This window comes from Primulina huaijiensis, chromosome 9 (assembly GCF_012295235.1).
Source record: "Primulina huaijiensis isolate GDHJ02 chromosome 9, ASM1229523v2, whole genome shotgun sequence".
NCBI classification, from domain to species: domain Eukaryota; kingdom Viridiplantae; phylum Streptophyta; class Magnoliopsida; order Lamiales; family Gesneriaceae; genus Primulina; species Primulina huaijiensis.
In genome coordinates, this window is record NC_133314.1 from 20,728,442 (window position 1) to 20,747,665 (window position 19,224).

General features: G+C 32.2%; 3 protein-coding genes across 4 annotated transcripts in view; 1 reads left to right on the top strand and 2 right to left on the bottom strand.

Annotated features, from left to right (window-relative positions):
• The window catches only part of LOC140984898 (transcription factor MYB15-like), a 2,668-nt gene extending 1,338 nt beyond the window's left edge, over positions 1 to 1,330 (bottom strand). The window contains exons 1-2 of the mRNA XM_073452582.1: positions 1,007 to 1,330; positions 743 to 872 (exon numbers count right to left, since the gene is read on the bottom strand). Of these exons, the coding sequence (XP_073308683.1) occupies positions 743 to 872; positions 1,007 to 1,139 (263 nt within the window). The 5' untranslated portion in view covers positions 1,140 to 1,330. The remainder of the gene's footprint in view (positions 1 to 742; positions 873 to 1,006) is intronic.
• Positions 1,331 to 8,168: 6,838 nt separating this feature from the next.
• Positions 8,169 to 12,267, top strand: LOC140984500 (cryptochrome-1-like). The gene is made up of 6 exons (XM_073451963.1): positions 8,169 to 8,402; positions 8,482 to 9,083; positions 9,461 to 9,682; positions 9,792 to 10,498; positions 11,345 to 11,993; positions 12,076 to 12,267. The coding sequence occupies exons 2-6, from the start codon at positions 8,771 to 8,773 to the stop codon at positions 12,129 to 12,131; spliced, it is 1,947 nt and encodes a 648-aa protein (XP_073308064.1). The 5' UTR covers positions 8,169 to 8,402; positions 8,482 to 8,770; the 3' UTR covers positions 12,132 to 12,267.
• Positions 12,268 to 14,090: 1,823 nt separating this feature from the next.
• On the bottom strand, positions 14,091 to 18,473 carry LOC140985282 (serine/threonine-protein phosphatase PP1-like). Of its 2 annotated transcripts, none has more exons than XM_073453086.1 (4): positions 18,136 to 18,473; positions 15,297 to 15,856; positions 14,991 to 15,212; positions 14,091 to 14,496 (listed from the first exon to the last, which is right to left on the bottom strand). In XM_073453086.1, exons 1-4 carry the CDS (start codon positions 18,308 to 18,310, stop codon positions 14,470 to 14,472), a joined length of 984 nt encoding a protein of 327 aa, XP_073309187.1. In that variant the 5' UTR covers positions 18,311 to 18,473; the 3' UTR covers positions 14,091 to 14,469. The 2 variants fall into 2 exon arrangements, with proteins under 2 accessions (XP_073309187.1, XP_073309186.1); XM_073453085.1 differs by having other exon boundaries at positions 14,091 to 14,563.
• Between the last annotated feature and the right edge of the window lie 751 nt (positions 18,474 to 19,224).

Below are 19,224 nucleotides of genomic sequence, written 5' to 3' on the forward strand. Positions count from 1 at the left end.
ATATAAGTCATAACACCACTAGTCACAATCATACATATGACTTATGAGCACCGATGGCTATGACTGCACGATACACGACGGGTTCAAGTGTTTATAACATGATTTCGTTGAACCACGTGAATCATGCATACTTTATTGTAAGAATTTCGGGAAAAAAATTGATATGATGCATGAAAATTGTTAAAATAATGAAACGCTCCATTCGTTTTTTTTTTTAAATAGTTTTAAACATGGTAAACAAAAAAATTAAATATTGAAATTTTCACCTCTAAAAAAACAGTGACTTTTTTCTTTGATTTATAATATTATATGATTTTAAATGTCTAATTATACATTAAGATTACAGGATTTGATTGTAAACAAAAGGTATCTTTGCTTCTCCATCTCTACATTTTCAGGAAAGTCGTCTGATCTAAAAACAACCTACAAAAAACACAGAAAACAAACCAAAACCAAACATTTCCTATGTTTTGGTTTTATTGTAATTACTTTCGATGGATACAACTAAATCTTGGTGGTGATGTATAAATACAAGTAGATGATCAGATTTTATTCTAAATCATATAGTAGCTAGAATGTTGTGTGGAGTTTAATGATGTTAGACTAATTTTTTGTTTCAAGATTAATATCGTAGAGCATTTAAAAAAAACAGAAGGAAAATATCCCAAAAAGATTTGAGTTTGGCTGAATTAATTGCAAGGTTTTTTAATTAATTAGAGGCATGTACAGATAATACACATACCTGTTACCGAGCATTTCATGTAAGTTAATGATGGTTTCTTCTTCTTCTTTGCTGAAATTTCCTCTCTTTATGTCTGGCCTCAAATAGTTGATCCATCTAAGTCTGCAACTCTTCCCACATCTCAACAGACCTGTACGTACACACCCAAAAAAAAAAAAAACCATTAATCTTAGTTGCCGGAATTAATTAATATGAAAAACTAAAGGAAAACCCTTTTTCAGAAATATGATCATGATCATCAGAAAATTAATTATTCAAGTGAACCTGCTTGTTTGGGGAGTGCGCGCCAATTCGCATGCCCGTTTTTCTGAATAAAAGAGACCAAAATCTGATCTTCCTCAGGGCTCCATGGCCCTTTCTTGAGTCCCATTTTCTCACAGCAAGGTGCTCTCACCATTGCGTGATGACTTTACGAACACCTGAATTTTCTTCCCCTTTTCCTCAAATATATGTGTGTGTTTTGACTTTATGGACACCTTGAAAATTAGGAATAAGGTTCTGCATGAGCCAAAGGTGGGTATTTATGTATCCTCGTGCTGTTTGAAATAGCTCAGCATCTTTCTTGTATATGCAAGTTGATACTAACTTGGAGCATGTTCTCTCCCATAACTCTTTTTTAAATGAAATTTTATGGTTATATTAATTATTGAATTACTGACCGACAATTATGTTACACATGCAACTAATAAAATCTACTATCTCATCCCTACGCTAGCTCTATTAATTATTTTCTAAAGTTTCTAATTTATAATTCATTTCCTTTAAAAATTCTCGACGTCTATATTTCTCTTGCATAATACAAAAAGAGCTAGCTAGATTGATTCGGAAATCAATAAAATAATTTTAAATAATAATAATAATGGGTGTTGTTGCATGCTCGTGGTCAAGTTGCGTATTTATCCGGGGGTTTGGCATGCATGATGCGCGCAGCACTAAGTTATAATAATTCTTATCACTCTGAAGATTCACGTGGGATTCCAATCTGTCCTTTGGGTGGAATTTTGTTTTATAGTCATTTTCATGATGTTTTAGCAATTTTCAATGAGGGTTATTGATTCTTTTGTTTGAGTTAATTCATAATAAATAATCTATTTATGCAATCATATTCGATTATACTTTTTTTACGAAGATGAAAATCCACTAGCATTTTTTTTTTTTTTTATGTATATTGGGTAAAGAAACAATCATACTAGTTAGGTAAACGATATTCGACAAATTTTGTATCATATGTGAATATATGTGGACATAGAGAATCGAATTCATATATATTGATCAAATGATGATGTAAATGAGAATAAACTTGACAAAATGAATTAATAATTTTTTTCGCAGTCAACATTAGTCCGCAGAATACAGGCACTACAAGAATAAATGCTTATGGTGACATTCATAAATGTCATCATATTAAATATTTAGTGACATTAGTAAGTATTTGTAACAACATTTAATTAAAAATGTCTACAAAAAATGTCACAATAGCCATTTATTGTTGTAGTGAGGTACCAATGCCACGCAGTGCTCGAATGGGGTGGGAGTGCCAATGTCACGTAGTAAATGGAGCCGGCTTTTGTGTAATTTTGTTATTTCATTTCAATTAATTTGGAATTTAACAATTTGTACATTTTTTTACAGTGAGAGAGATCTCCATATAATCTAAGATTTGATCAAAATCCTTGAAAGAAAGTTATCGGAATTTATGGTACATCGAATTAATTCTTGATCAAAATTTTTATACGGTTGAATTTTCAACTGATACTAACTCAATTTCTTTTCTTTTCTTTTTTTTTTTTTTAATTTTCAAAATAGCCTAAATTCTAGTCTTCCATTAGCGCCTCCAACTAAGAACTGACTGTAGTTTATTCAATGAATATATATAATCCGTGAGACATGTCAACACTGTTTATATTTACAATAATTAATAATACTTTTGAGATAAAAAAAATAATGTGACATAAATAAGAGATTTGTCTCAAAAAATTGACTTTTAATACCGTCTCACAAAAGTTTGTGTACTTTTTATGTAAAAAATATAATTTTATATTGTAAATATGAATATGATTGACTCGTCTCATAAAAGCCAAAGAAATTAATGAAATGGATTCAACACTTGAGAATGCTAACAAAAATGAGTGCATTTTTAATTTGGACGACTGATAAAGATCCTGGTTAATGGTCAAATTAAAGTCAGAATTTTTCTCTCCTTTTTAACGTAAGTTGCGCACATTGGCCGTCTCGTCACGCAGGAGTATGCGGACGAATTCACCCTCTCAATTTTATAAATTAATTTTCCATTTTAAACTTCTATTTTGATTCTTTTACTTACATTTATTTTGACCATGAGCAGTACGTAGGCATGTACGTATATGCTAAAATTTTGAGAGGATGAACAAACTTAAAGAATTATATAAAACTTTGATGATATTTTATTTGAGGCATATAAATTAAGTTTCCCTATTTACTAAATAAGTCCTCCCTTGCCCTCAAAAAAGTTCAATTTGAAAGATAATGTATATTTGTTGTGTATATGTTCTTAAGGCTTATTGAGTGACGATCGTATCACTAACCATTTACGTTCCTTCTCAAGATAAGAATGAATAACAAGTAGATGAGGATGGGCAAAATATGTTTAGTGACTGGTGATGAAGATGTTTCAATTCAAGAATTTATTTAGTCACGTTGTTTTAAAATTATTTTATTAAGTTGTAAAACGCTTCCACAATGCTATTTTGTTTTGGAGTTTTTCGTTATAAAGATAATATTATTTTGAGCTATTTATGAAATAGACTGATTTTGGTATATATCATATTACAATGTTTGTTGTTTATAATTATGTGATTGTTGAATAACGTCGAATGTTCACATTCGGCCTTGGGGCGTGACATTTAAGTGGTATCAGAACCTTTCAGGTTCATAATACAGTTGCGGAATGTTTTTTTCAAAAAATTCGGTCATGTTATGGCAAAGGGCCGAGGTAGTCCCCTCCGGAACGGTCCAACAAGTTATAAAGGTCCGAAAACGCGAAATTACTTCGTTTAGGCCTCCAAAATCATAGATGCTATAACTTTTCGTAAGAAACTCGGAATTTAATTTTGTCAATTATTCTGGAATCTTTTCGACGTATTGTTTCAATCCATATGTCAACTTTTTATGTTTTGAAAATTTCTCGAAAATCTTGTTCAACGAGTTTCTTGTACTATTTGCCGAATTTTATGGAATTGTATTACACAGATAATTAGTATTTTTCTATATTGTTGGGAATATACCTATCACATATAGGTTGACTTAAGCTTCAGACTTAAGATGAAAGATTTGAATTGAAGATGATAAATTATTTATGAAAAACTAATATGAAAAAATCTGATACAAAATTTATATAATAAGTTTTTGGCATTCCAACATAGAAGTTGATTTTTGTGTCAATAGTTAATGTATGAATATTAAGTTTGAGTTCTTAAGAAAGCTAAACGCTAATTTTAAATATGCAGAATCTTGAAACATCTTGTTTAAAATGAATGTGAGAAACAATTTCCTCATATTAAGAAATTTATATTATTTTAGGATATAAGTAGGTTATGACCTTATGTAAATAAAGTAAATTATGAGATATTTGTAGATATTGAAGAAAGTGTAACACAATAAGTTTTGACTCTTTTTACACTACTAAGATTGATTCAATGAGAAAGAAATTCAATGAACTCCTTTGTGTTAGAGAGCGCTAGACTCAGAGTATTGATGAAAGCAATATTTAGTAAATGATAATTATTTGAGGATTAGTTTATTTCGTACAAAGTTGAATGAAATTTTATTTTATAACGAGTATATTATAATTTTCGAGATTTAAGTCAATAGATTGTAGATTGATATTGATTTAAGTTCCTAGATTTTATATAAGTTTTAAGTTTTGAGATAATAATCATGATAATTTCAATATATTCATATATTCAGGTCTCCTTCCACCTCTCAGATCCGTGCAAAGATGCTCTATGCCACATCTGAGGAAAGGTTTCGGAGGGAACTGGAAGTTATACATTATGAAATTCAGGCAATGGACCTTGAAGTGATCAAGGAATGTGATAATTGAAGCGCGGTTGCTATTGTGAAATCGTTACGCAGCTGAAACATTGGTAATATATTACGGACCGTCCCCAAGAACAACGAGTTCCTTGGAATACTTGTGTATACATGCATTTATAAATGGCTTAATTAAAAATAATTCAACCCCTGGGAAGGATGATTTGGAAAACTCTTGGTTTTTCCTGTTATGGGTATCATGTTGTTCTTCTTCTCATGATGCTTCCCCGTGAAGAATATATATTTGTGACTCTGTCTATTGAGAGTTGAATCTGAAATTCTGTGTGATGTGTTGTCTTTCAAAATATCAGGTTAAAAATTGTCGATACATGTTCCTTCTCGAGCATTTGCATGATCCTGGGAAACAAAACACCTCGTCTAAACTGAACTTTCCATCATCTTGTGAGGAAAGACAATGAACCCAATTGTCTTGGTGTACTCTCAAGACATTCCCTCGAATATTTTTTTATCACGTCGTAAATATATAAAATTCTGATAGGAATGAGGAACACCTTTGACTCACGACTCCAAGATATTTTGTCAGACAAACCTTAGGCTAAACAGTCCTACTTCTCTCCCAAAAGGAGAGTACATAAAAAATATATATATATATTAAGGCTATGTTTGGTAGTCATGATAAGGGAATGATTATTAAATAATCATTCTTTATCTCATGTTTGGTTCATTTTTAATTTAACATGGAGGCCCTTGATTATGATTGAAAGTCCTAATTATTTATGTTATTTGTGTGATTAAATATCATTTCTCAAAGGTGTGATAATGTATAATTTTTGAATAGTGATAATGATAAGATTGTACATTGACCATAATACCCTTGAATTGTTTTCTTCAATATAATATGAAAATTAAAATTAATGAAAATTTAATAAATAATATAATATTTAAATTTTTATTATATTTTTTTATAAATTAATTTCATATATTTTTATTATTTTCAATCATTTTAAANTCAAAATCAGGCTCAAATTGCCGGCCCATCTCTAGAGCCCACAGGTGAAGGGCCCATGAGCAGCCCAGGGATGAACCCATCAAGATCAGACTCAAACTGACGTCCCATCTCTAGAGCCCACAGGTGAATGGCCTATGGGCAGTTCAAGTATTCTTCTATAAATACCAGGTTTGAGCGTATGATTTAGGATTCAATATATTGTTTTCAACAGCACCCTTAGCTGCTCTCCTATATATCCTCAGTCTCTGACTTGAGCGTCGGAGGGGTTACGTCAGGACACCCTCCTGGCCCCCTTCTAACGGTCTTATTCTTGATTTCAGGCTCAGGGTAATCTTAAAGCTCACGTCTGAACTAGTGAAGCTCGTTGGGATCGGACCCGAAATTTCCCGTGAGTATTACTGTTCATTGCCATTATGGGTGGCGGCTATCCGCATGTGTCTCAAAGTGACTCGCTCAAAAGACGATCAATCCGGCATGAGCAATTCCCACAAAATTAATTATATTTTTTGGTTGAATTATTACATTGCAAAATATATGGTTTACGTATATATTCATTTGAATTTTTGTTACTACTTTCATGTTATGCTAATATTTATGTTATTGGAATTATTGTTTTCCTAAAATGCCAACTTTTAATATTCTTTGCTACCTTAATACTCTTGAAATAGTGGCTTAGATAAGTGATTGTTATTACCTTGTTCTAAAATATTCGATTAATCGGTTTTTTATTTTGTTTGAATTTAAATATGCTTAATCTTGATTAACTATCGTTTCAACATAAATTCATAAGGTTTCATTTATGTAATAAAATATATAATTATCGAATAAAAAATCCTACATATAAATTACAAACTGATTAATTATGATGAGTTCATTTTTATCACGGTAAATTTTTTTTAGATTTATAGGAAACTATTATTTATTGCAATCTTTAAACTTTATTTATTTAATTTTAAATTTACAGTGTTTTTATTACAGTAAAACCTCTATAAATTAATATTGTTGGACTGTGAAATTTTATTAATTTAGTCAAATATTAATTAATCGATAAATTAATAAATTATTATTTTAAACAGTATTTATCCAACAAACATAAAATTGATTATGTAATTTTATTTATGTTTACACATTTATTTTAAAAAATAAATAAGTGATATTTATTGTTTTTAAATGATTAAATAATATTCATTATGTTGATTAATCAAACAACATTCACAATACAAATCCTTTAGAACCAATTATATGAAAGGAAGCTCTGTAGCGATAACTATGAATCAGAATTTTTTGTTTCGATTCGATAATGCAACATCAAATCTTTGGAATATATTATGAAAAGTTATAGATGAAATCTAACTACAATTAAATTTCAAGAAAATTAAGCAATAATAAAATCATATTATACTAATTGTCCTTGTTATATATGTAATTTTAGACGATCATTAATTTATAACTAGCGGTTGAGGCACGCGTTGCGTGTAACATAATATTAGATATTTGAAATATTGTTTAACCAATTTATAAAATAAATATTTGATATTTGTAATTTGATATGAATATTATAATTAGTGTGTTCGTACACATTGTTGTGAATGACAAAAAATCTATTTCTCTATTAAACTTAATTTCAATAAAAAATATAATAATATTATGGTAGAAAAAGAAACGTTTTTTTGCGTTAAAAATACTAACCGTAAGGTTTTTTTAAATTGAGAAGTTTTCAACTGTGTTGGTACGATTAGGGCTTTCATTTTTTGGAAAGATTTCAGACTTAGGATTGACGTAGTTGAAATTATTATAATTTATATGTAATGTTGAAGAGGATGGTAAAAAAGGGAGAAATTTTGGTGTCCTCCAAAAGCAGTTTTTCTAACCCACTCACACTTAATAATATAGTATAGAAGTATAGATAATGACTTGACCATAAGTTTATATAAGAATCTTTTAAAAAATTATTATCTTATTAATTTATGAAAATTGTTAATTTAGTACATTGTCAAGTATTATTTTAAAAATATTATTAATTCACTCAATATTAATTTATTGAACCCAAAAATAAATATGGTAACTTTACTTCCACCCTTGTTTGGCTGCTTCTTAGGCTGAATCTTGACATTTTTTTATTGAAAATCCCCCGAAAAAATTAACAATTAAATTTCAAGGGGAAAAATGGGATTGTAAATTTGAAAATATATGTGAGAAAGTACATTTTTTTACAAAAAAAAAAAAATCCAAACCCGACCCCATCGGATAATGAAAATATTATTCGATCCTAGCTACCGAAAACCCAAAAAAACCCGACCGATGCCCACCCATACCTTCGATACCATCATTCTTCATTTCCTTCTCTCTCCGTCTCTTTGAAGTAGTGAGTGGGCCTATGGATAACATTATTTAGTAATTTTCTGGATGGAGTGAAGTGAGTAGTTTGTCGTGGAAACACGGAACTTGGTCATAGGAATCTTAATCTTTTGGGATCAATAAAGTTTCTCTCTCTCTCTCTCGATTGTGTATCAAAATCATTTCCACGGATACTGTGCTTCTTACTTTTTCGTGTGTGCTTTTTCTTGAATTTTTTTGTGGATTCTGGTCAAAACAAGTATTTGAAGGGTTATATCTTAGGTATGAATTCAAGTTCTTGTTTTTTTATGGTGGATTTGTAGTTTTGTCTGTGATATTTGACTGTGGTATGCTTTGGAAGGTTTCTTGTTACGGTTTCTGGCGATGGTGGAAAAAGATGATAAGAGTCAAGAAAACGGATTGTGAGAAGGGTAAAATACAGTGTCCGGGAAATTTTAATCTCAAAGGGATTCAATTCCTGGGAATGGAAAGTAACTGCAAGAGCATAGTTGTGGTCTAGGAGGGATTTGGGAGGTCGAATTTTCTGAAAAATGAACACTGTTATAGTATCAAGGATATGGATTTGTGGGCAGGCTTAAAATATATTATTTTTCGGGTAATTATAATCTTTAAGGGATTGAATTTTTGAAATGGAAAGTAATTGCAAAAGCATAGTGTGGTTTAGGAGGGATTTGAGGATTGAAGACAATCCTGCTTTAGCTGCTGCTGCTAGGGATGGGAGTGTATTACCAGTTTTTATATGGTGTCCTAAAGAAGAAGGCCAATATTTACCTGGTCGAGTTTCACGGTGGTGGCTTAAGCAATCCCTTATTCATTTGGGGAAATCTTTGAAATCTCTCGGGGCTGAATTGGTGCTGATCAAAGCACAGAGCGCTCTTTCTGCTCTATTGGATTGCATAAGTGCTGTCGAGGCCACAAAAGTCGTATTTAACCATCTCTATGGTGAGTTTTTTCGAATCCTTTTTTTGGGTTATGCGTGCAATAGATGATTTGGTCTTTAAATATTTATATTGTTCTCGCCTAAATATATATCCAGTTTGATTTGTGGGATCGTGGTCTGCCGCTCAGTCCATCGTTTTCTTAGAGTCGTGAACGTCTATCATTCTTGGCGCCAGGTTCCCGTTGAAAGTGAAAATGCCCCTAACAAGGCTTAATAAATAATATTTCTTTAGTTTGGTGATATATATTTTACCTTATATTGAAGTCTAGTTGATATATGATAATCATATTGGAACGTGTCTTTTTTCAGATTTTGTTGAACTGGTTACTTACGCACTCCCTCGAATTCTTATATCTGGATTTGTTGTGTTCCATTCTAGATCCTGTTTCACTTGTCCGTGATCACAATATCAAACAAAAGTTGAGTGATATGGGAGTTAGTGTTCAAAGCTACAATGGCGAGCTATTGCACGATCCTTGGGAAATATACAATGATGATGGAAATGCTTTTACAATATTTAAAGCATTTTGGAATAAATGCTTAGACATGCAAATCGAACCCGGTACGCATATTCCTCCCTACCGATTGGTTCCAGCTGCAGGTAAGAACTCTTTTCTTTTTGTTTTTGTATCGATCTTGCTTTCATATCTAGTTATTCAATTGAGAAAGTTGAAGTAAAAAGATGAGCAATATTTACGTGTTTTTGGCAGGAGAAGTTGAGAATTGTTCTATTGAGGCGTTGGGTCTTGAAGATGAATCTGAAAAGTCGAGTAATGCATTACTAGGAAGGGGTTGGTCACCAGGTTGGACCAATTCTGACAAGGCTTTTACCGAATTTGTAGAAAATCATCTGCTCAACTACTCGAAAGATAGGCTCAGGGTTGGGGGGAACTGCACGTCCCTCTTGTCCCCATACCTTCATTTTGGGGAGCTAAGCGTAAGAAAAGTTTTCCAGTGTATAAGGATGAAACAAATAGTTTGGAAAAACGAACAAAATTCGGTGGGGGAAGAGAGTGCAAATCTTTTTCTCAATGCCATCGGATTAAGGGAGTATTCCCGATATATATGTTTTAATTTCCCATTTACTCATGAGAGATCATTGCGGGGAAGCCTGAAATTTTTTCCCTGGAATGCTGACCAAGCACGATTCAAGGCTTGGCGACAGGGTCGAACAGGTTATCCGCTAGTTGATGCTGGAATGAGAGAGCTCTGGGCTACTGGATGGATTCACAATAGGATAAGAGTTATAGTTTCAAGCTTCTTTGTGAAGTTTCTTCTCCTACCATGGCAATGGGGGATGAAGTATTTCTGGGATACTCTTCTGGATGCAGACCTGGAAAGTGATATCCTGGGATGGCAATACATCTCCGGAAGTTTGCCTGATGGGCATGAAATAGAGCGAATGGATAGCCCACAGGTAAGATAGTTTCATATTTCATGCTACCAATCTATATCTCAAAGTTTATGTTGCTTATATATTTTAGTATCGTGGATTCATGGCTGTGATCTTAACATTAAGAAGTCTGCACAGGCTCATTCTATTAGTGGTCCACTTCAGCCACAGCGTAATGATGAAACACGTGTTTATTTCTTTGCCTGACAAGACTGGTTCTTCTTACTTTAGTTTGAAATTGCCAGTTTAAGAAAGTTGACTTGGGACTCGAGTGTGCAACAGAATGGGGAAAAAACTGGTTTTCAGTTGTATGTGCTTTGGTTCCTAGATTAGTTGTAATTCAATCTGGTTATATAAATGAAGAGAGCTCAGAACCTTGCAAGTTTTGGCTAATGAGTGAAGTGTCCAATTGTATTTATTGTTTTCAGGAACGGTTAAGAAAACCTGAAAATTCAGGGTTTATTTGACGGATTTCAAGGCAATTATGAAACTTAACGTGTGTGTGGACATGATTACTGGCGTCAAAGCAACACTCTAGAAACTTCGGGATACTATCAGTCCTGTACTTTGTTTAGATTTGTATTGAGGGCGATCTGTATCATTGTTTTGTGATATCATGTTTACTATAAACTCTATCCAATGTTGAATATGGCAGGAATGTATGAGCAACTTTTAAGTCTGGACTTTCGGTATCAAAATTTAATGGGCGGTTAGAATGGCTAAAATTTTATTCTGCACTCAACAGAGTTCTTAGGCAACCTTCACATTCATTGGGTTCAGAGCATGACTTTAACTGGTTCTTTGGAAGCCCAATAATCTATGTACAGTTCTGAAAGCTGATCTTTAATTTTCTTTTGATTTATGTTCCAGGTTCAGGGATTCAAGTTTGATCCAGATGGTGAATACGTTAGGCAGTGGTTACCAGAGTTAGCACGAATTCCAACCGAGTGGATTCATCATCCATGGGACGCTCCTCTTATCATACTCACGTCTGCTGGCGTAGACTTGGGGTCCAACTACCCTAATCCTATAGTTGATGTAGATTCGGCAAGGGTTGGGCTAACAGAAGCCATATCAATCATGCACAAGAACGAAGCAGCAGCTAACGCCAATGGAACAGACGAAGTGGTCTTTGATAACTCTGAGACCTACGCCAATTGGTCCATTCCTAACGTAGTTGTGAAGGGAAGGACTCCATTTTCAGCTATTTCATCTTACGATCAAAGGGTGCCGTCTATGCAGAATTCAAGAAGCAAGAAGAGACAGGAACGGGGTAAAGATGAAGGGAATTTGCATGGCAAAAGTGGAGTTGAAACCTCGAAAATGGACGACGATTTGTGCTCGACGGCTGAATCTTCTTCGAATAAAAAACGGCCAACAAGCAGTATTTATTCATTCTCTGTTCCCCAATGTTGTTCAACAGTATCAAAGGGCTCATCAGCGCAGGTTCAAGATTCCTCTGATCCCATGGACAGATGGCAAGAAGAAATCGACTCTGAAAAGAAGATGAATGAAAATGGTTGGACAAATCTTTAAACTGCCTTTTCGTTACTATAATTTATTGAATCGGGAAGTCTGTTAAATCTGGTATTTGTATGCAGGATCCACCCATTTGCATGCTTCAAGAGATTATGAGGAGGAAAGATCATTGAATTGATCCAATGAGAGGTTTTTGTTATGTGGTATGTATTGCTTCTCTTGTAAATTAGCGTTTCACTCCTAAATAATAACACACGTTTTTGTACATGCTCTTTAGAAGATGGTATATATATATATATATATGAGTTTTGATATGTTGCATATTTATCGTCTACATTTATTTGAGCACCGATGATGTTTGAGCACCGATGATGTGTCACTCGTCTATTGGATGTGATGACCTGTAAGAAGCACAATTTTTCTATGTTTCATCACGTTCAAGTAAAACATCATCGATGTTCACACGAGTTGCACACCTACCGTGCATACTCATGTGAACATTGATAATATGTTATACACCTATTAGACGGGCGGTTATGTTGAGAACATAATAAAGAAATTGAGAATATTATTATTATTATTATTAATAAATTGCAACATCAAGTCAAATAAACTCTTATAATAACGTCAAATAAGATTTTTGTAATTTAATTGTCATCATAATAGATCTTTAAAATAAATCATCATAATAAATAATCGAAATAAATCTTGGGTTTTTGAAATTATATCTATTTTCCTTAAATATTATATCATTTATTTATTTTGCAAGATCATTTTTAATATACTATTTACCGGTTTCAATAATTTATTCCATAATTGAATAGTAATAAAATATTATTAATGAAATTTCAGAATAGTGTTAAAAACATTAAGAGTAGGTTTCTTGTGAGACGGTTTCACGAATCTTTATCTGTGAGACGGGTCAATCCTACTGATATTCACAATCAAAATAATACTATTAGCATAAAAAATAATATTTTTTCATGAATGACCCAAATAAGATATCCGTCTCACAAAATACGACCCGTAAGATCGTCTCATACAATTTTTTACCAAACATTGAACATGTCTCGTGATATTTAAGCTACATGCTTCTAAGTTCTAAGATAAATAAGTAATGAGAGAAATGGATAATAAGTAGATAGACTTTTCCCCGAAAATCTGTATATTGGAAATGGAATGTAAATACATGGACATAATTAAGAATTTTTTTTATATAACGTATATAAAATTTAATTAAGAATTTTTTTATATAACGTATATAAATTTTATATACGAAAATATTGCACAATTAATTGTAGGAGAAAAGTAAATTACTAATTAATTTTAAGTTGAACCGGATTGGAGTCATCATGTGGATTTATAATTTATTTGACTCAATAATTTCGAAGTTTTAAACTTTGTGAGAGATTGTTGAAAACTAAATTTAGGAAAATATAAATTTTAAAATAATATTTTTTGCTTTATATTTTCATTTTTCTTATTTTGTTGGTTATTCTACTACATTGCAATACACAAACAACTGCTATTCTTCCTTATTTAAAAACCAAATTAGTTATCATTTTTCCTCTATTTAACATACAAAAGTATTATTTCTAATATAATTTCCAATAAAACTATATTAATACTAAATGGAAATTTTTTTAAACCTTTGTTATCAATATGTTATTTAATTTCATATGTATAATATAATAATACACTTATATTATTGAGGATGGGTAACTCTTTCTATTAATAAAAAAAATAAAAAATATTTGATTATTAAAATCCAAATTAAAGTTGATATATTAAGGCCCATTGATATCTCGTTTATATTTATATGGAATATAATGGTAAACATGTATGTTGATAATCTAAAATCTTTATCCTTTACTAATTTTTATGGTAGAAATAGAATATATTTTTGTATTATTTTATTATTATATTATTAAGGTAAAATATAAAATATCAATCATTATATTATTACTATAACCTATCAATCTTGTCATTATACGAATTTGAGATTCCCGAAGAGCGTGTTCGGGTTGGTTTCGTCCGAAGTCAAGGATTTGTTGAGAAACCTCCGGCACTACACATTTGTCCACAAGCTCACACGTTTCTTGCAGTGCCCGACATGACCAAGAACCCAGGGGCCAGGTGAAGTAAAAACCAACAGTAGCACATAATGAGCCCATTGCCACAGGTGATGATTATACAGTGAAAACTCATAAAACCATTTTATGTCAGCAAGAGAACACTTTACATTATACAGAGACAGATTTAGACAGGGTGTTTCGACGTCTCGGTATTTACCTTTTGCGGCATGCATGAATGCATCACAAAAGATCCAACTCCCCCAATAGATTGGGAAATTAATTATTACAGTCCTCCCAGTTTTCTTCTGGTGAGATATCTTCTACGCGTAACTTTGGTCTGCTATCACCCAGGTGAAAGCGACGGTCAAAGTAGAAGACAATGTTTGTCTCCTATCAGCGCCATATACTAAACTTACATGTGTTTTTTTAGGGAAATCAATTTCATCCTATTTTTCTACCAAGGAATGACTGCAAACATAAAATGAAACTGGAATTAATATTGTTGCTTTGGTCGGAAAAGGGGAGATATACTTTCCTGAATACAACAACAACACACACCATTAGAGGGGTAACAGTCTATTATAGTTCAGGAGGTTAGATTAACTCCAGAAATTGTTTATATGTCGATCTCAATGTATGTGTGTTTCATGATTCCACATTAATTTGCAGTATAGAAACATCCAACACCATACAGGAGTAAATGAAAGCAAAACAAGATATGCACAGAACGAGTGAAATGAATAGTGAAATTCTCGAAAGGAAACTATGACAACATTGATTTAGGCATAAACTACATGATATCAAAGCTCGAAGAGATGATAAAGAATAAAAATGGATTTTCAGAATTAACTAAAACAAAATTAATTAAATAAGTAGGTATATGGTATATTTAGGTGCATCAATAGGTTCAGCATAACGTGTGAAACTACTGTATCAGGTATCAAGAAGAATTAATATTGTACCTTCATTTTTGGTTGCAGAGTGGCCGGCTTAGTTGTAGTTGTACTCCCAAATCCAAACTTAGACTTCTGCTCAGCCGGCTTTAATATTTGGAAAGAGCACATCAGAGTCTCGTCAACACTCATCATTGCTCCAGCATTGTCAAATTCTCCACAGTAATTAGGTGCCGAGAATATTGTAACGAGTTGTCTATCAGCAAAGAACTCGTATCCATCCTCAACTACCTGCGATAATTCTGATGACCAATCGATAACCAGATTTCCGTATTCTTATCAATAAAAAAATAAGGTAATAACGTAAGTCCAAACCTGGTGGGCACGACAAATAAGATCAAGATCATGCTTTTGAAGAAATTCTGTCACCTCATCTACACCAAAGGTATATGACACTCCCCTATCATTCATACCCCATCCCCGGACTTCTTTACTCGGATCGGACCAGAGAAGATCGCATAATAAACCAGTTTCAGGTACATCAGTAGGACGATGTAGATTTCTAACTTGCTCCAAATCTTGGAGATCAGGAGAAAGTCCTCCATGCATGCACAAAATCTTTTCATCTATTAGAGCCGCAACAGGTAGACAGTTAAAACAATCTGTGAATATTTTCCACAGTCGTACATTGAATCTTCTTTTGCACTCGTCATAAAATCCATACATACGATTGACCGACGCACATTCATGGTTGCCCCTTAGCAAGAAGAAATTTTCAGGATACTTTATTTTATAGGCGAGTAGAAGGCAAATTGTTTCTAAACCTTGCTTCCCACGATCTACATAATCCCCCAAGAATAAGTAATTAGATTTTGGCGGCAACCCCCCATATTCGAAGAGTCTTAGAAGATCAGAATATTGACCGTGAATGTCCCCTGTAAAATATGTTATTAGAATAAGCAAGACCGAAAAAAAATAACAGCTTGATAGAAAATAGATTAAACATAACCTTGAATTAATCAACAATTATCATCCATAAAACTGGATTGAGGGAAAAAACGAGGCAAGAGGTGCATGGGCTTGACTTCTACGTGGAAAACCAAGAAATGACGACACACACAGAACGAGACAAAAACTACCACATTGACTTCTACCACATGAACACATGAGAATCTTTTAAACAAGCAATCAACCCAAGCAAGTATTAAAGTAAGCAGGCATTCAATACTAAGTGCACTCGACCTGAAACTCAATTATGGACAACTAATCAGTGAGGAATACATGCTCGGTAAGAATACTCTGGCAGCATGTACCTATTGGACTAAAATGATTAACTAAATAAAGTACCAATCACAAACACAATTTTCCACGCTACAGAAGATAACAGGGAACGTGGGGGATTTATCTAGAAGTATCCCGGGGTTCTTTTCCCTGAACTGTTCCAACATGAGAATATGAGGATGGAACAGTAACAGAATTTCCAAAACCACAGGAACATACTCAGAAAAGAAGTAAAACGGCAAAACATTTGTACATTTACATTGAAACACAAACAGCACCACTTCAACACACCATTCATCTAATAAGTGACGAGAATTTTGAGTTTTGATAAATATTTATTTATTCTTTAAAATTTTGATAGACAAAATAATATATGGTTATCTAAATATCTTTTTATTCGTTTCACTCATCCAAGAAATCGAATGAAATTGTAAAGATTTCAATTTGACGATAAAATATTGTTAACCTCCTTTGAGCTTTATCTCAAATGATGTAAACATTTTTTTATATAATAATTTTTTATAATAAAATTTAAATGTATTCATTACATTATCAATAATTTTAAGTAATTATTCAAACGCTCATATTTACAAAACTTAATCATTATTTGAAGTCTTGCATTACCCGAGTAAAATACCAGTTATTAAATTATTTGAAGTCAAATCTCTAGAATTCCACAAATATGTTTAAAACAACAAGCAGACAGTATAGTAGTTATTACCACATCACCATCACACCCTAAAACTAGGATCCTTTCCCATTCAAATTTTCCCTCATTTGCCAACACAACAAAGTTTGGACTGAATTATCGATTAAAAAAAAAAAGAGCAGCTAGTTCATTACAAATTAAACGATTAAAATCACTTCATTTAAATCAAAGAAATATGTCAAAATATGAATTTATCATAAAAATATATTAGTCAAAGTCAAAATTTGTGTACTTTATATGAGCAATATTATGGGTTGTAAGTAGCTTTTCAGTTTAAAACCTAAAAAACTTAAATAGGAGGATGCCACATCCTCCAGTTATGCCTTCCTATATGTATTAATGAACTTTTTTGGCACAAAAAAGAAAAAAGAAAAAAGAGAGAAGAAAATGATGTCAGAATTAGTAATAAAAAGAGCAGAACATAGGGTAACATCAGACAGATTTCCAGTCAAATATCAGAGCACTGTCGGAAATCGTATTTGAGCATCTTACACAAGGCTGGACAATGGCCTCCATACACCCAACTAACAGTGTTATAGAAAGGGCAAGAGTTATAGATTATGATATTATGAAATATGAGATTTAGATTTTCTGTCGTGGTTGAAAACATAGCATCTTTCGCAATCATGATAATTATACATTTTCCTACAATAAGAATCATCAACACCCTTATGGATTATAAGCAATAAATATACAAGAAGTGAAAGTACAAAGAGTTTCTAGTTTGCAATTGTTAAGCTTTTAGACCCAAGCCAACCAAATTAAACACCTTTACAAGGTCAAGCTCAACGTTACACATGAATCCACTGTTATCATCCAGCACAAAGTGATAGAACAACATGTCTTGATTCTCGGAAGACACAAACCTTAAATGCTAGCTGTCATTACGCGGTCGTACGCCTAATGTGGAATTTCTCACACAAAAGTGTCATACTTAAAAACGAGAAATTTCACACTCATAAATCCTTCTCAACAATTGCATCTAATTTAATCTTTTAATCAATAATATTCCACTTCAAGTAAAATAAATAAATTAATTAAGAGTTCAAGACAGGAAAATTAAATTGGAAAAAAGAAAAGAAACGCATAGACACAGCGAGATGATCAATAAACGTCAACAAGACCACCAATTAAGCAGAAAATTAAACAAAAAGAACCCCATGAGACAAATAACCCATCTCAAATATACTTGGAAAATAGCCCAAAATTATAGTAAAATCATACCGCAAATCTTAATGGGTGCCTCGAGGTCGAGAAGATTAGGCTGTTTCAAGAAAATCTCTTTAGACTGCAAACAAAGATGCTTGATCTCTGACTCCGAGAGCTGAACCTGCTTCCCAGGCTTCCCTTTCACCTCCAGCAAACGGTTGATTATATCATCAAGCACCGTTGAATTCATGTCCTGTTCCCTAATCCAAACGAATCTGGATGCAAGCAAAATGAAATCAAGAAAGTCACCGAATTTTCCAGGCTTGAGTATTCTCTTTTTCCCCGTATAATGAAGATTTGACTAAAGAACGTGGGGTATGCGTGCTCTGCGAGGCTTTAAAATGGAAGTTTTTAGCTTTATTATTTATGGAATGTCCTTTTATAAAAACGACAGAATCGTCTTCACTCTCCGGCCGTATTTTTTTTGTGTTCGATCTTTGGGTACTTTTTTATACCACATTTTCATATGAAGTGTACCACATTTTCACATGAAGTGTACCACAATTTGTATGATATAATACCACAATTTTGTGTGTAGAGAATGAACACAAAGAAATATTTTGATTGAGAATTTTTCATCAACTTCAACTTTATAAAACATTGGTGTCCACTGTCCACTCTTCTCTCTTTTTATAATTTAACATCCAATTTCATTTTTACTTTTTTGATTTTATTATTTTTAACAAATTTATAAAAGTACGATCATATATATTATATATTATATATATCGTGGTATTGACATAAGATTATAAATTTTTTATTGCCCCATAAATATATTGTGGTATTGACATATGAGGAATAGATTTATGAATCATTTAAAAATTCAAAAATATAAAAATATATTTTTATCAAGATATTTTAGTTATGGATTAGATTCAAATTTTACTAAAATAGGTTTTATGATATTTTATAATTTGAAAAGATTAGAATAAAGTTAACTACTCCAAATGTCAAAAAAAAACATTCATTAAGTTCGTTTTATGTTATGCAATCATTATCGAATATTTATTGTCGATATTGCTGGGTAATAGTTAACTTATATATTTTATTAATTATTATTATTATTATTATTATTAATTATTAATTATTAATTAAATTAAATGG

Bases quoted from the DNA above. Each gene is read 5' to 3' on its own strand.
- LOC140984500 (XM_073451963.1), top strand. From the start codon at position 8,771: ATGGAAAGTAATTGCAAAAGCATAGTGTGGTTTAGGAGGGATTTGAGG. The intron at 9,683-9,791 runs GTAAGAACTCTT...TGTTTTTGGCAG, and splicing joins CCGATTGGTTCCAGCTGCAG to GAGAAGTTGAGAATTGTTCT. The intron at 11,994-12,075 runs GTTGGACAAATC...ATTTGTATGCAG, and splicing joins AAAGAAGATGAATGAAAATG to GATCCACCCATTTGCATGCT.
- LOC140985282 (XM_073453085.1), bottom strand. From the start codon at position 18,310: ATGAATTCAACGGTGCTTGATGATATAATCAACCGTTTGCTGGAGGTG. The intron at 15,213-15,296 runs GTTTGGACTTAC...GAATTATCGCAG, and splicing joins TTATTTGTCGTGCCCACCAG to GTAGTTGAGGATGGATACGA. The intron at 14,564-14,990 runs GTACAATATTAA...TGTTGTATTCAG, and splicing joins CTCTGCAACCAAAAATGAAG to GAAAGTATATCTCCCCTTTT.